Below are 16,659 nucleotides of genomic sequence, written 5' to 3' on the forward strand. Positions count from 1 at the left end.
GCGCGGGGAGGGAAATCGACACGCGCGCGATCCGAGCGGAATTCTCAAATGGCGAGTAATCGGAAATACCTGAGCTACGTCGCTCGGAAATTCGGGCCAAGATTGCAGTCCCCATTAGCGGCGATTAGACGATAAGCGAATAGTCCGAAGTCGACCCGGCTGACCCGAATGAATTTATCAGCGGCGACGGGCGAGATGAGGACGTCCGCTTTTTTTCCGCAGCTCCCTATCCCTCTCCTCCCGACTTTTTCCCCTCCCTTCGCGAGTGCTCGCGCTGACATGCAAAATGCGTTGGATACTTGATTAAATAATATTTCTTATCAGATTTACCGCCGAGTGGAGACCGCGCGCGTGCCCGCCGTAATTACATATTTTCGCGATACGATAACCCACAGGGAGGTGGAGGGAGGGAGAGAGAAGGATCATTTGCTCGAAAGAATTTCGACACTGCAAACTAGAGATTTTTCCTCTTCTCCAGTGGAATCTCCCGGATTGAATATTCTCATTATCGCGTTATCAGTGTAATTTACATCAATGTCGCTTACTTTTGCAGTCATCGAAACGGATGGATTATTATCATCGGCAGATGCCGCATCGCCGACACCTGTTTTCTTCTCTTATCCTTTTTCCTGTCTTTTTGCCTTACTTTTTATTAGAATTATATTTTTTCTTCAATTCTTTAATCAAGAACAACCAGACCGTGAACGCACGCGTCCTGCGAATTCCGCGTCTTCTTCTTCTCTCTTCGATCCGACGAGCCTCCGGAAAACGCGAGATTAATTCGCATCAGGTCGCACGACTACCTGCTTTCACCGCGGGCAGGGGGCGACTTCTTAACGCTCTAGTTCGTGCCATCGTCGGATATTTGATTGTACAATATTCGTTGCATTCCGCTGCGATTGCACCGTGACGCTTCGCGCGTGCAGTCGCCGAAATATCAAGCGCGACGGAGGCAGAAAGCGATTGCAGAAAATGCGTACGCAGGTACGTCGCGATAAGCGAACCAATTTCGCCGCATTCCACGAGCGCGCGCAATTGCGCCAGGGGATTATCGGCTGAAAGAGAGTGCAAGAAAGCCGGAAGATAGTGAAAATGACGCTTAAGATAATGTCGAGGAAATAATTCGCGACTTATCGGAAAGCTATAATTCGATCTTAACTTTCAGCAAATTCGAGTGACTGCGAATTATCGGGAATTTCATTTGCGAGAGCGATATTACACGTTGCTAAAGAAATTGCACATATATATATATATATATATATATATATATATAACGTATGATATACATAAGAGCAATAAAATAAAATGTGATTCAAAAAGACCGGCAGTCGCACGCAGGCACGAGTGAAAAGGTCCCGGATGAACGGTCACGCGAATGACCTTGCAGCAAACGTTGCGGGATCATTCGGACACACGAAGCGACTTCAACGTACGAACGATAGTCGCGCGATTATTAATTAAGCACACTCCGCTCGTTCCTGGCGCACGTTTAGCACTTTTGTCCCGCGGCTCCGTTTAATATCTCACCGACGAAACGTCCGTTTTTACCCGGGCGTGTCTCATCTGGCAAGCGCGACGTCGTCCTCGGGCGCGTCGTTCCTGCCGCAAGAAAAAAAGGACGTGCGCAGGGGCGGAAAATTCTATATGTCATCGGAATTCTTCCTAGGAAATGGCTTTCATCGTCGACGGCGTTTCCCCTCCCTCCCTCCCTCCCTCCGTCCACCCCTTGCGGAAGAGCGGAAAGAACGAAGGAGGTTGGTAAGGGGGGCAGAGAGGGAAGAAAGAGAGGAAAAGAACTCGGTGCGTCTCGTCGCTCCGCGATGACGCTTTTGTTCGCGGGCGCGTCTCGCGCGACTCGCGAAATGCGGTTTCTCGCGGCGCACGCGAAACTCGACACCGGCTCTCCTTTGCAACATATGCACGCGGAAGGGGATCGTGACGATGCGACGCGCTCTAAATGCGGAATGCGTTTTGCGCGCGACTCGCGGTGCGCTGATCCGACTGCGACGGCGAAAAGTGCCTCGGCGTTTTTCCACGCGGACGATGAAGGATGAAGATTGATGAATCCGAGACAGCTCTGTCTCCCTCGCCCCTTTGTCGCTCCTCCGTCCCCCCCCCTCCCCCTCCTCCTCGCGAATTAATTCAAGAGCTTTGTAAGCATCCTCTCTCTCTCTCTGTATCTCGATCGGCGTTTCCGAAATTATTTAATTAACGGTATCGATCGGCCGAGCCCGCGGAATACCGCGGAACGTAACATGAACGAATAAATTACAGCGTGAATTGTGTTTCATCTCTCGTGGATGCGTTTCATCTCGTTCGCACGACAAATATCGCGCACGTATAAACGATTCTGCATATGAATATTTATATATATATATATACATATAAAAATATATAAAAGTGATATAAAAGTGACTATGTATGTATATAAAGAAATATGTATAGATATATTACCTATTGAGGATACACACACATATATTATTTGACATTTCGCGACGTCATCAAGATCGGCCTCGTTGACAATTTTGTGACGCAGGTTTGCGTGGGGAAAATTTATGTTTTCCATGAAATCGCGTGAATATGCATTTCGATCGATCCCGCTAGCGCGCTCGTGCTCGCGCTGCCACTCGCGCTCTCCCGCCGACTTCTTATTGTTCCGTCCTATTCTACAATTCCGCCGTCTTTTTCCGCTCCGCGTTCCCGTCGAGTATCTGCGCGTAACTTTCAATTAATTGGCAATTTTACAAGATAAAGCGTCCCCCCCCTCTCTCTCTCTCTGTCGTGTTTCCGCCGAGAGTACGCGTCTGATCCCGTTCGTCTCTTCTCCTCTCGAATCCGTCCGATCTTAATTACTTCTATTGCTGCGATCCATATTCCACTTCGACGTTCTCTCGATTATGTCGGCATGATACGGCTTCGATGCGGGCCCCCGGGATTTTCTTCCCTGCCCATCCGACCGACCCTGCCAGCGCGCCCGGTCACCCTCGTGTGTTCCGACATAGAAACCCGTATACGGGGTGTCCCGAGAGCGTGGGATGTTTCAGCGCGAATTATCTGGTCGATTCGACGGGCGATCTCTCTCGCCGGCGGAACGCTTCGCGTTCACCAGCAAAATTCCCGCGCGCACACGATTTTAGAATGATTAAAAATATGAAGCTCGCGCCAAGGCCTTAAATTTTGCAAATGACTCCTCTTTTAATCATTTTATCGGACAGGCGAGAGATATTAATATATATCCGCGCGATGAACGGAATATCAGAGAATCGATCGAATATTCACACGACGCGGCATCTCCGTGCGAGCATGCAGTTCCGCGTAATTTCGCGATGGGAAATCAACGCGGAGAAAACCCCCAGAAAACCCAGAAACAACGATCGCACTCAGTCGACCGAGACCCCGAAAGTGCGTCAGGTCGCTCAGAAGCACGCTCGGTACTTTCGAGACACCCGGTACACGGCGCACGTACACGAGAGTACGCCGACGTCTGGCTGGCCACGCACATGCGTGCGTTTCCCGTGTCCCTACGTTCATTCATTCAAACACACATCGACCTCGTTGTACGTCGCCCGTAGTGAGAGGGCTGGCAGTAGCGAGCGTGAGAGAGGGAGGAGGAGGAGGGGGAACGAGAGTACGACAGCGTAAAAAGAAGGGGGAGCGAGTCGAAGAGACGGAAAGATTAGCGTAGGGAGCGAAGAGATGGGGGAGTCTGTCGAGGGCGGTATGGGGGAGGGGGGAGGAAGACAAGAGGTAGAGGGAGGGCGGGTGGCAAGGAGGGGGCAGGGCTTTGTAGAGGAGGTGGAGGATGCAATGCCGCAGCGATTCCGTCATTTTCCTCGGCCGGCTGTGGAACGTCGCTTTTCCGCGAACAGATTTACAAGAATGTAGAGACGCGCCGCCGCCGCCGCCGCCGTCGTCGTCGTCGTCGTCGTCGTCTACATTCGCGCGTGACCGACTCCGTATCGATCGTTTAATCGACTGATGACGAGCGCGACTCGGACGACACCGCGTCGGCTGACACGTACACGGATGTACACGTCGCCAATGCGCGTCTATACGATCCGTCTGTACGACCGAGCTGTGCGATGTATCGCCGGTGCGAGTTCGGTTCAGTCACCAGTTCTTCATCTTCACTTGGATTCAGTCGTCGGTAGCGAGCCTCTCATCTCGAGTCGTCGAATTCTCGAATCGAGAATCGTGCACGGTGCGACGCGCGATTATTCACGACTCGCTGCATCCGATCTCTCCGACTTCGCGAGTTGGAGGCCCGAGTTTCCTACAGTTTACGTTTACCCACGATCGATGCAATTACTCGCGCTTAATCAAGTCAACGATATCGCGATTGATTACAATTTATTGGTATTTATGTTGATGTGTGCGATTTAACGTCAGCCTCTCTTCTGTCGCTCGACTTTCGTTTCTCGTGTCTCGTCATGAATCGCGATTATTTCGTTACACAGTTATTAATGTTAATGCGTCATTGTTTTCTTCTCTTTCTTTCTCTCTCTCTCTCTCTCTCTCTCTCTCTCTCTCTCTCTCATTAATGTCACCGTTCTATTCCCATGTCGTAACGCATCGGGTTCGCCGCGTACGGGGACGCGGGGAATCCCGATATACCGTGCAATATGCGGTCTCAATCGAATACGCTCGTTCCGCCGCGCTGTACAAATACCCAGCGGAAACTGGAAGATCGACAAAGTGGCATAATTTGAAAGCGTTACGGGTATTATTGCGTTTTAAAAATAAAAATGGGTCAGACCCGAAGCGAGCGCGGAGAGAGCGGAAAGCGTGTGGAGAGAACTAATATTCCGCTCTCAAAATTGCCGCACTTGGACATTCTGATCGCGATGCGCTCTCGCCGGATCGAACTTATTCCGCTACTGCTATTACTATTACCAGTACTATTACTGTTACTATACTATTGAGTGAGTGCACAAGTTTCGATGGATTTCTCAAAGACGTGACTGATTCGGTTTTACGGCAGCACTTATACCGAATACGTATACCGAAAATGTATACGAAAGATGATGAGAAAGCAATGACGACTATACGGCTATACGACTATACGACTATACGGCGAGAAAACAAGTCTTTTTCAGTAGTAGAATTACTTGGTCCATTTTTCTAGCGCGAAATTCCTCGAAACTTTCGCGCGCGCTCACCCAAAATACTACCGCTACTGTGGTCGCTACCACTAACACTGTCATTGCGATTCGCTCCATTTTCAACGCGAATGTTAATTCGCTCTTTTAATCCTGGCCCGTTATTAGCCCTCTACTCTTCCCCGTTTCAGCGGTGAAAAGTCGCGGTGCGAAACGTATTTCCAGACGCGAAAGTGCGTGCGTTCGTTTTGCAGCTCGCGCTCGCGATCGCCCGGTTTCTGACAACAGAACGGTAGCGAGACAGAGCACGACAGCAATAGAGACAAGAGGAGGAAAAGGAAGAGGGAATGAGAGAGAAAGATGAAAGAGAGAGAGAGAGAGGGCGGGGGGGAGGGGAGAATGAGCGAGAAAGACGAGAAGATCAGAAAGGGCGACGAACAGCTTTTCAACGGCGCTGTGTGTCGCTGCCGGAATGGAGAACGAGGTTGCGGCGGAGTTCTCATTCCCTCATGATACCGTCTGCCCTCGTCCCCTCCTCCTCCCGTCCTGCTCCTCTTGCTCCTCTCGGCTGTTCCTCCCCGCGATATTCTTCGTCACCCTTTAGCTCCGCTGCTCTCGCACGGAGCGACACGACACGCCGCGATGCGTCGCGCTCTCGTCCCTTTTTCCAAGCTTTCCCCTCGTAAGAGAGCGCCTCTCTCTCCCTCGATCCTCCCCCACTTTGCCCTTCTTGTAACTCAAGTTCCGACGCGAAATAAAGCGAAGTGTTCTGTGCGAAAATACCATGTGCGGGGGGCGCAGGGGGATAAGGAGACGTCACCCCATGACGGCAGGCCGAAGTGTGCGGTTTGACGTTGCAGTGTGTAATTTAGCGCGATTCGGTATGATTTGTAATGACATCCCGCCCGCCGCCCCCTTTTCCTCATTATAGTTATGGTCACTAATAAATATTAATGTAACAAATATTAATTATACTTTGCATTATAAATTTGCATCACAATACGTCGTGAATATTGCAGTTATAAACATTATGAATATGTAAAAAGAGATATATTTGCGGCTGACAATTCTTGCGCGAGAATCAGGGCGTCGGTAGCCTGCTTTCTTTTCTTTTGCGCTCGCTCTTTCTTCCTCCCGGCGATGTTACACGCCAAGGATTTCCCGAGGATTTTCGCAGAGATCGGAGTTTCTTCTCAGAGGACGGACACGGGCTAACGAGGGAAGAGCGAAACCCGCGCCGCGCCACGTCGCGCGTAATCTCGCGTGGACCTTGGATCAACAGCCCTTAAACTCAAGGATATCGCAGGACAAATGTCAAAGGGGGACGTCGAAAAAAGGGGGAAAGAGCGAGGAGGGTCGAAGTCGAGGCGAAGGCGAAGTCGCGCATGCTGCACACAAAGTTCGCGAGGAGGAGCCGTTTCTTGTGAAAGGACCTCGCGCGTAATCGCAGCAGAATCCTGAGGATTAAGACACTTACGGCGCTTGAAGTAACTCCAAACGAAATAAATCTCGTTAAGGTGCTAGGCACGCGACGAGCGCCTAGCGGGATTTAATCTCTCTCTCTCTCTCTCTCTCAATTTCTCAATCTCTCTCTCTCTCTCTCTCTCTCTCTCTCTCTCTCTCTCTCTCTCTTTCTCACCTTTCGTCGGGCCTGAATTTACGCGGAGGAGCATAAGATGTAGCGGAAACACGAGCGTGCTTGTGGGAGATCGACGGGTCTGCTTAAAATTGGAACAAACACGTCGATGACGACGACGACGACGACGAGACGTCGTCTCGTCGCGTTCGCGTTGTTGCATTCAATGTTGTTGGAAAGTTGGCGTCGATTTTGCGTATACGTTAAAGCGTACGACCGAGAGATATCGAAACCGTACAAACGACGCCTGACATGGTCGTCGCCGATGTCGACGTCGCGACGCTGCCGAGGAATGCGATAGCATATAAAGGGAAGAGAAGGAGAAAAGGAGAGAAGGGAGAAAATGAGGGAAACAGCGAGAGGAGGACGGGAGAGAGCGAGAGAGAGCGAGAGAGAGAGAGAGAGAGAGAGAGAGAGAGAGAGAGAGAGAGAGAGAGAGAGAGGAGAGAGAGAGAGAGAGAGAGAGAGAAGGCCGGACTTCGGAAGGGCTGGCATCGATCGCGAGACAGTTCCTAGAACGTGCGATTGATTGATGGTATCCCCCTCCCCCCCCGCCAACGCGCGAACTCAATTGCGCCGGCAAGGAAACCCGGGCGAAAAACGTTTTCCCGACGTATTCCCTGTCGCGAGGAGGAGCCGACGTTGCGGATTCTGCTACGGTTTAATTATAAACGAATAGATGGACGCGCGAATTATCTTGTAGCCGACGTTGCTCGGGCAATTTCGTCGGATACGTCCGAGGCTGTGGACGTCCAGGTGGAGAGAAAAGAGGAGGCAACAGCGACGGGGAATCAAGAATGACCGCCCAAATTACCGACGAAGCGTTGTAATTAGAAACGAGACTAATGATTGCGAGTCGATCGCGATGCAACGGGCGAAGAAGAAAAAGAATGAGGGACACGCGCGATTCGCGCAGCTAGTTTCGCTGGGACAATTCTACGAGAAACGAAGAAATAGAGAATGCGAAATCCTTCGATCCTTTGACTCTGCGATACAAATGAAATTACACACATTTGCGTACGCGATATATTTTCGGGCAGAGTCGCCTCGCGGCGATATTTTTACTATGCCGTAGAGTTATTGCCGGAAAAAGGGAAGGAGAGAAAAAGAGAGAGAGGAGGGAGGGAGGGAGAGAAAGAGAGAGGGAGAGAAAGAGAGAGAGAGAGAGAGAGAGAGACGCACACGCGAGAACGCTTCCTTCACTCTCCATTGTACCTCGCCAATTTTGATTCAATGTTGCAATTGCAGCGGAAGAAAATTAATTAATTCTTCTCGGGCTGGTCAATTGCGATCAGTTTAATTATCCGCGCCAACAATAACAGAAACCACAAAAAGGAACGTTAATCACGCGGGAGAACGGAAAGAATGAAGGAGAGAGAGGAAGAGAGAAAAATATTCATGTCCGCAGATTCGTCATGTTCATCGGTATTTTCACGTTTCGCGTAACGACGAGAGATCGCGTAACGTCGCATCATCATCAACAAACAGGAAGACGGAGAAAGACCGCGCAAAATAAAAATAAAAAAAAAAAGCGAAGAATAATGCGAGCCGCTCATCGGTGGTCGTTTTCGGCGCGGCGATTTTTCGACGCGAGCGTCATAATTCGGAAAGGGAAATTTATGACAGTGCGCGAGAAAAAAAGAGCGGGCAAGGGAGAAAGCGAAGGGAGGGAGGAGGAGGTATAAAAGAGACGCGAATAATCGCGACGCGAATTCGACGTGGACTCGATTGCGCGAGATTTACCGGAGGGGGATTTTCGAGCCACAGTCTCCCCCCTCTCCTTTCTCTCTCTCTCTCTCTCTCTCTCTCTCTCTTTGCACCCCCGCGTGACGGATAGCTCGAAGCGGAACAGATTGCTCTTATCGAGCGGGCAGGCGCGCGCGTTCTCTGTCGGCTCGAGCGGCGCGCATCGATCACCGATATAATGCACGTCGGCACGTTTTTTCGTCGTCCCGCGCGCCGTCAAGCTCATCTTCGAAGGACCCGAGATTTTCCCGTGTTTTTCCGTGCGATTTGCCGTGGCCAATCCCGATCCGCGCGCATCCGGCTCGCGCTTCACTCGGCTCGGCGGAAGGATTACGCGGCCTTCCGCTCGCTGCCAATTAATCCAACGCGCGCACCCGCGCTCGTGCCCGTGGAATAAATAGAAAAAAGTTACGTACCGGTATAATCTTGCCGTGCCAGCTGTGATTGCATAGCCGGACGTTTAATCGGAGGAGACGTTAATCGAGTCGTGGGATCGAGATCCTCTCCTCCCCTCCTCTTTCTCTCTCTCTCTCTCTCTCTCTCTCTCTCTCTCTCTCTGTGTCTCTCTCTCTTGGCCGGGAAATCGACTCGTCAAATTCGCTGGTTTTGCGCTAGTTTAGCGTCTCGTGAAATGAATGTACAATCCGCCGTTGAACATAAAGTTCCGATACGTGTGATATATGTGTATTAATGAAATTAAGTGGCATTAATATATTTAATTGAATCCAACGCGGTCGCGTCAGCGATTTCAGAGATAGCTGGGATTTTGCACGTTAGGTTGAGCATGTCGAAGTTCGCCCCGCTCAAAGGAAAATATTTCGCGTCTCGCGAAGTCAATTGCCTCTTTCTTCCGCCCGCGCTCTCTCTCTCTCTCTCTCTCTCTCTCTCTCTCTCTCTCTCTCTCTTCCTTTCTCATGTGCGTATAAAAGGCGGATAAATAAGCTTCCGGCCTATTTGTGCCATACGTGACGTTGTCACGAGAAATTTCACGATTCCGCGAACGAACGAGCGAATGGGGAAAAAATCCAACATGAGAAAAAAGCCGCGTAACGTAGCGGCGTACGGGCAGGAGGAGGAGGAGAAGGAGGAGGAGGTGGAGGACGAGGAGGAGAAGAAGATTACGATGAGCGTACAAGCAACAACCCGCTCGCTTTCTCGGGGCTATTTAGATTTCTCGCCGCGCGAGCTCACCCCGCGCCGCGGCTCGGCTCGGCTCGGCTCGGCTCGGCTCGGCTCGGCCCGGCCCGGCCTGGCCCGCGTGATAAAAGCACGATTATGCGAGTTTGTATATGCGGACACAGATCGAGAGTACGTACTATTTCGCAAATGAGATCTAAGAAGTCGGCGGGGGCGGAAAGAGAGGGGAATATAAATTACACGTTGCTGCTTTTCGCGGATACCCGCTCTCGCCGTCCACCCTCGTCCTCACCTCTCGTCCTCTTACCGTTGCTGCTGCTTCTCCTCCTCCTCCTCCTCCTCCTCCATCACCACATGTAATTACGCGATCGTATTTACATACGCGCGTCCGTCCCGCGACCATTATCGCCCGACGAGATCTTTATTTTGCGTTCGACCATCCGCACACACACACACACGCGCGCGCGCGCGCACACGCTCGCGCTCGTTAAAAGGACGTGCGCGGCTGTGAAACTGCAACGAAAAAGCGTCGAAGAGAGAGAAGGAGAGTCGGGGTAGGACGCGATTCTCTCCTCGCGCTGTTATCCACCGAAAATCCCTCTTTAACGGGATTGTCCGGCTGTTCGCTTGCGGCAGGATCGCCGGGGTCGTAGAACGCGTCCGAGTCTATCATCGAGCCGTTCAAAGGACATGTTTGGCGTTTCCATGTGTATCAAATATCGAGCGACGCCGCCGGGATACTCGTTAGTGCGAATAATTAATCCGCCTCGATGCGTTTGTCGCGCCGAATTTCCACCTGGTGGGAGAGGGAGAGAAGCTGAACTTCGGCCGGAGAAAACACGACGTCGTCGCGCACAGAAGTCCAAGCTAAAGGAAAGAATTTATCGCGGATTTCCCGATGAGATTCTGCGGATCGTCGCCTGCCGCCGTCGTACCTCACCGTCTCTCCGCCGCTCCGGTCTTGAATTCTGTTCCTCGCGCGATATTGAATATTCCTTCTCTCTCTTTCTCTCCCTCTCTCTCTCTCTCTCTCTCTCTCTCTCTCTCTCTCTCTCTCTCTCTCGCCATTTTTGCGCCATTATTTTCTCCTTCGCTTCGTTACCTCCTGCGCACTTCTCGCGCGATTGCGTTGTCGCGCACCGTCGCGCTTTCCTTTCGCGCATTAATTCTACGCGCCGGGCGAGTCTTCCCAGAACGAGGGAATAAATGAAACTCGCTTTCGCGGCTGCGGACAAAGGCCGGAAAAATTCTAATTTCTAATCGCAATATGTATACCGGCGCGCGCGCGCGCTCATGAGACTTAATTGTTGCCGTGTTGCGACTGTGTGTGGTCGCGGTGAGAAAAGAACGGGATGATAAAGCAGCGAGAGAGAGAGAGAGAGAAAGAGAGAGCGCGCTCCCGTGAAAGTAAAAGAAAGAGGGAAATACGCGGAGGAAAACGCGGAGTGTGCCGGAATTAGCTTGAAATACGTCGTCGACGAGTCGCGAGCTATTTCTGCGGTGACCGGGTCGATTTTGCATTTTCATCGCGCGAGTCCCCGGCACGGCGAGAACCTTGGGCGATAACGCGATCTGGAAAATATCAGTCGCGACGATCTCGCCACCGACAACGCACACGGACGGATGCATAATGCACAGTCTAGTGGCCAGGCGATTACTCATTTTTCCCGCAATCGCGATTAATACGTAAATCTCCGTTTAAGCGTACACGAATCGATCAGTGTGCAAATATGCCTGATTAATTAGCAATAGCAATGCAATTTGTCCTGAGTAACCGCGAGAGTTGGAGGTATATTGATCGTTAATATACGCGCGAGCTCAACGAGGAAAGCACGCGGCGAGGGCAAGTCGCGTCGCGGATTTAACTCACCTCGAGCGTCTCTGACCAGTCGATGCGAACTCAATGAAAAAGTTGCGGACCACGTGACCGGTGTCGCGAAATTGCCCACGTGGGAAGGTCGAGCGAAGGAACTACGAGAGCCTAACTCGCCGAGGAGAAACCGTCGCCTTGGCGATCGCGAAAACAGATCCAATTGCATTACGCAATTTCCCACCTCAGACCTCAGACGCCGCAGACGCTCTCTCGAAGGAGACCGAGACGAGGCACTTATTAAACAATTAAACAATTAAACATAGGTACTTATTAAACGTAGGTACGATCCGAAGGTACTAATTGTCACGGGCCTAATCAGTGTTCGAAGTTCGTCAAGGATTTCATTAGTGTTCAAAAAAACGCCAAAGTATATATACGCCGGGAGAAAATACATTCACACTAAAATTATCGCAACCCTCTGATGTTCCGCCTACTAAGTATAACGATAGTAGTGATAATGCATATCAAGTTGTTACCACCACCCTTGTAATTTTCATTGTGTAATCATCATCACAAATATATCAAACGCTTCTCCTCAGTATGGAAGAAGAAAAAGAGGTTCTTCATCAACAGCGCACCACGCGCTAATCAGGCTATTCTTCGAGGCGAAGCGAACAGGTTGTCAAACACAGTTCGTCGATCGAATCAACTTCAATTCATTGACGAAACTCGTGGAGAAAGACAAACGACCGGAGGTTTCAAAGAGACCGCGAAACGCGTTCAGACTGCTACATCGTTCGGAAAGATCCTCCAATTTCGAGTACGTCACTGGTTGATGATCCTCTCGCTTGGCCGCGAAGGAGGCAAACTCGCGCGCTTACTGTGACGCATGTAAAAAAGAATCCAATCCGCCGGGCGACTATTAGAGAATAGCACGGTAGGCTACGTCGCGTCGCATTGTTCGAAGTCGAATGCCGCGAGAATTATCAATGCGAAGCGGATTACCGAATGGAAGCAAAATCGTCGGATTTCCGAGCGCAACGAAAATCGCGATCGCGCACGAAGCAGATTATCGGGCGGGCGATGGAAATTTTGGACGGTGGTTTCTTCGCTGCTCGACACGTTCTGCTCTTCCTGAACGTGGACGTAAAATGCGGAAATGTTACGGGGAGGCCGGAGGAAACAAGTTCTTTCGCAGTGTTTCGTACAAGATCATATTGTGCCTTAATACAGATACGATATATTTTAGATGTGAAATATATTTTAAATATGAAACGTAGCGCGACATCAAACATCATTTTCCTTCACTGCGATATTATCGAGAGAGCGCTGCTCTTCTCGGGCTTTGGGGATAATGTTGATAAGTTCCCAGCGATACGTCAACTTTCATCCATGCACGAACGCGCGAAGGAACACGTGGCGGGTCCTAAATAAATTAAGGACGAGGTCGTCCAGACGGCTGTCCATTTCCCAGAGCCGTTGTTTGCCAACTCCGTACGTTATCTCCTATTATATATCGTTTCAAGTGTAACAGAAATGCCTTTTTCGCGGCGGATAAATTGTACGTCGTGATAATCGAATCCGCGGCTGCCGCGCGCGAATCGATCATCGACGAGTTATCCGTGAAATTATGCAAGAAGCAAAAAAGTGCCTACAAACCGAGAAACGCGTTTCGTTTCGGACATTACGACTGAAAGAAAGAAGAAGCGACAAACGCCTTCTTGAAACAATTTAACAAGCATCGTTTACCACCCGGACACACCCTGTATGTATTTTCCGAGTCGTCCTCCTCCGACCGCCATATTGTACGTTGTCCCTCATTATCGTCCGAATGCGACGGTAATTGCTTTTCTATCACTATAGCAGCGCCAACGCGGTTAATAGTAATTTTACATTACCGCCGCCATATATATATTCGCATGTAATTAACGGTTCAATTGTTCCGCGGGCAAGTCGCGTTACGGGACACATCGCGGACGCGAAATCTTCACCCCTTCGCTCTTTTCCCCTTCCCTTTTGCCTTTCTCTCTCTCTCTCTCTCTCTCTCTCTCTCTCTCTCTCTCTCTCTCTTCGAACGCGCCGTGTCATTTATTCGTGTAATTAATACTTTTTCGGGATATATATTAAATTTCCGCATTGTGATTTTACGGTAACGCTCCGCAGGCCGCGTCGATATACAATTTTTCTCTCCCCGCTTCCCTGCTGTCTTCCTACTCCCTGTGTCCCTTTCCGTTTCCGCTTCCGGTCAAATGTACGTATTCGTGCGATTTCATGCATACATTTTGTATATACGTGTGTGTATGTACAACGAGCGTCTCCGCAATGCTTCGACGTTTTATTAATTCAACGTGAATTGTCGCAGCGGAGCGTGCGCCCTTTGTGCGCCTTTGCGAGCGCGCCTTCATAATCCGCGATCTCTCTCCCGTCGTAATGACTTAATGAATTTTTAAGTGTCCCGCGTTTGCGCGAACATCGACGCACGACAATTGCAATATCTGCGGTAACTCGTGCAGATTATCGTTAATAATTAAATAATCGTCCGAGGGGACCGTAACGCGCGAAAGTGTATTGAGCAAGTTGTAAATTGCAAAGAGCGCCGGGCTGAAGCGCAAAGAAAGCGCGACGATAATCGCGAGACGGAGAGAGAGAGCGACAGAGAGAGAGAGAGAGAGAGAGAGAGAGAGAGAGAGAGAGAGAGAGAGAGAGAGAGAGAGAGGATGACGGCGAGGAGGGAAAGAGAAACACGGGAAAACAGGAGGATGCTCAACGGCTCCGGACTGCGAAGCGCCGCCGTTCGCTCGTAAAATTAACGCGTTATTAATCGCGAGTTTACACCAAATTCGCTAATGCGCAACACTCGTTGCGAACGATCACCGAAATAACGGGGAATTCGTTATTTTTCCACCTCCGCGGCGGCGCTCGCCCGAGCGTTCATTCGTTCGTTCGTTCGTTCGTTCGTTCGTTCGTTCGTTCGTTCGTTCGTTCTGTTGGCAATCAAGTGTGCTCATTAATAAAGCATTTGGGGCATAAATTAATTATCGTCCCGGTACCACCACTCTCTCTCTCTCTCTCTCGCTCTCTCCTCCCGCTCCCACCCTTGCCACTTGTTTCCTCTTTCTCTCTGTCGCGTAACATGAGCTCGTGCGCCGTTTCCGCCGATTGACTCTGCCGTTTCCGCGAGAGAGACTTGCTCTTCTTTTTCCTCCTTTATTTTTATTATGGACTAAACGCTACGGGGACGCGCCATCGATCCCTGCTTCATTTAATATTTATTCATTTATTCATGCTTCTCAGTTGATCTTACGCGACATCGCAAGTGCGCAATCCTCTCGCGCGATGACTTCCTTCGCCAACACTTGAAGCTGATTTTCATTCAATCGTGATTACATTCCTCTCGTTATATATAATATAGTTTCGCCGGCGAAACTCACTCGGCTGCCTCGAAAATCACCCGCGACACCGTCCTCGTTTCTGTCGAAGTAGATAGACTGTTTTTGGACGGAGGGAACGCGCTGTCGCTCGATTTAATTATTCTCGAGTCTATTTCCGCGTGCCGCGATCGAACGTCGCGTATCATCTCGACAGCGACACGATTTTCAGTGCCGGTATACCCCTCTTTCCTTCTCGTTCCCCTCGCTCTCTCAATGGGTGCTAATTTACGACGAGGTTTTCGCAGCCGGCCGGAAAATCCGCGGCAAATCGGAAAGCATGATAGAGAAGCGCTCGGGCGAGAAATTAATCGGCGCGCGGAAGGGCTCAAACGTGTTAAGTACGGAATTAAAATGATCCTCTTTGTCGGCGATGGAGATACAGAGAGGAGTGTCACAGCGTGCGATGCGGCGCGTCCTGCCGGACACAGGACTCGTCGCGGAAAAGGAAGGGAAACGAATCCGAAATGATAATGAAAATAAGTTCTTTCTGCGAAGCTTCATCATCTCTCTTTCTCCTCTCTCGGAAAAAGTCGCCCGCACCGGCGATCAAATAGCAAAACGGTTGCGGACAGATCACCCGGCGTTCATAATTCGCGAATACCGCAAGAGAACATTGATGGCCAATGATAAATATACGATACGATAAATATACGATAGAATACGCGATGGAAACAACTCATAATCTCGATTTTTTTCAACACTAAATGCAATCGCGATTCGATCCCGAATCTACCCACAAAAGAAGAGCCGCGGTCCGGCCCCTTTTTTTCTTTATACGCGCTGTACTTATCTAAGACTTCTTTTCTCGGCTGATGAAATCGCGATGTGTGCCTAAAGGTACACATATAATAGATAAAATACCTATCGATAAGATGATATAGACTCAAAGCGTACACGTACAAGATAAAAGAGAAAAAAACTCGAATAGAGGGAGATCGTAGATGTGACCTTTTTGTGACACGTTCACTCAGGAAAAAAATTTCTTTTCATGTTTTCAGGGGACATCATCCACTGCCCGGGAGCGAGAGACACAAATCAGCTGGTATGTCAAATAATCAGCTGGTTGACTCCTGTCTGTAAGTGTCTTTCTCTATGTTAAACTTCGAATGTTAGAACTTCAATCATCGGTATCGCAGCCGGAATCTTTCTCTCTCTCTCTCTCTCTCTCTCTCTCTCTCTTTTTCTCTGTCTCGCATTCTTCAGCTTCTCCAGTCGTTGTGCGTGACACGAGACTCACGTAACTCACGTGTTGTGTCGTGTATCGCATATCTCATATCTCATATCGTGTCATTTACCATTCTCTCCGAAATCATCATGTCATTATCTCGCTCATCCGTTATCGACATTCTTTAACGCAACGCTCTGATCCCACGTGTTTCGAGTGTTCCTTTCTTCGTGTTCCACTCGGAGAAAATACTCTCCGCCTCGTAATTTACGGGCTCTCCTCTCTCTCTCTCTCTCTCTCTCTCTCTCTCTCTCTCTCTCTCTCTCTCTCTCTCTCTCTCTCTCTCTCGTACAGGACTCGCGAGTAAACTTCGGCCTTCATTCTTCCACGACTTTGACGTCGACTTTCCTTTTGCGATAATTCAGATATAATTACGGAGTTACTTAACACGGAAGATTAAAAGGTTTCGGCGTGCGCGCGTTAAACTGCAGGGCTACAAACAGATAACAAGGTCTTATTTCCCCCGTGGATTCCGAGTGAACTTTGCCTTAACAGAATCTGAATTTAAGAGACTTCGCGAGGTATTCAATAATTGAGAGTTAAAAAGTTCCGGCAAAAAGGAACAAAAAAGA

At 49.9% G+C, this 16,659-nt stretch overlaps 1 protein-coding gene across 10 annotated transcripts in view; it reads left to right on the top strand.

Moving 5' to 3' along the window:
• The window catches only part of p120ctn (adherens junction protein p120), a 48,493-nt gene that overhangs the window by 11,281 nt on the left and 20,553 nt on the right, over positions 1-16,659 (top strand). For 7 of the 10 annotated variants that reach the window (XM_025300444.1, XM_025300445.1, XM_025300449.1 and 4 more), the window contains one exon: positions 15,861-15,938. The exons of 1 other annotated variant lie outside the window; for it this stretch is intronic. In XM_025300444.1, the coding sequence (XP_025156229.1) occupies positions 15,907-15,938 (32 nt within the window). In that variant the 5' untranslated portion in view covers positions 15,861-15,906. The remainder of the gene's footprint in view (positions 1-15,860; positions 15,939-16,659) is intronic. 2 more of the 10 variants (XM_025300451.1, XM_025300452.1) reach the window with 1 other exon arrangement.

The sequence above is a fragment of the Harpegnathos saltator genome, unplaced genomic scaffold (assembly GCF_003227715.2).
Source record: "Harpegnathos saltator strain DR-91 unplaced genomic scaffold, Hsal_v8.6 scaffold364, whole genome shotgun sequence".
NCBI lineage: Eukaryota > Metazoa > Arthropoda > Insecta > Hymenoptera > Formicidae > Harpegnathos > Harpegnathos saltator.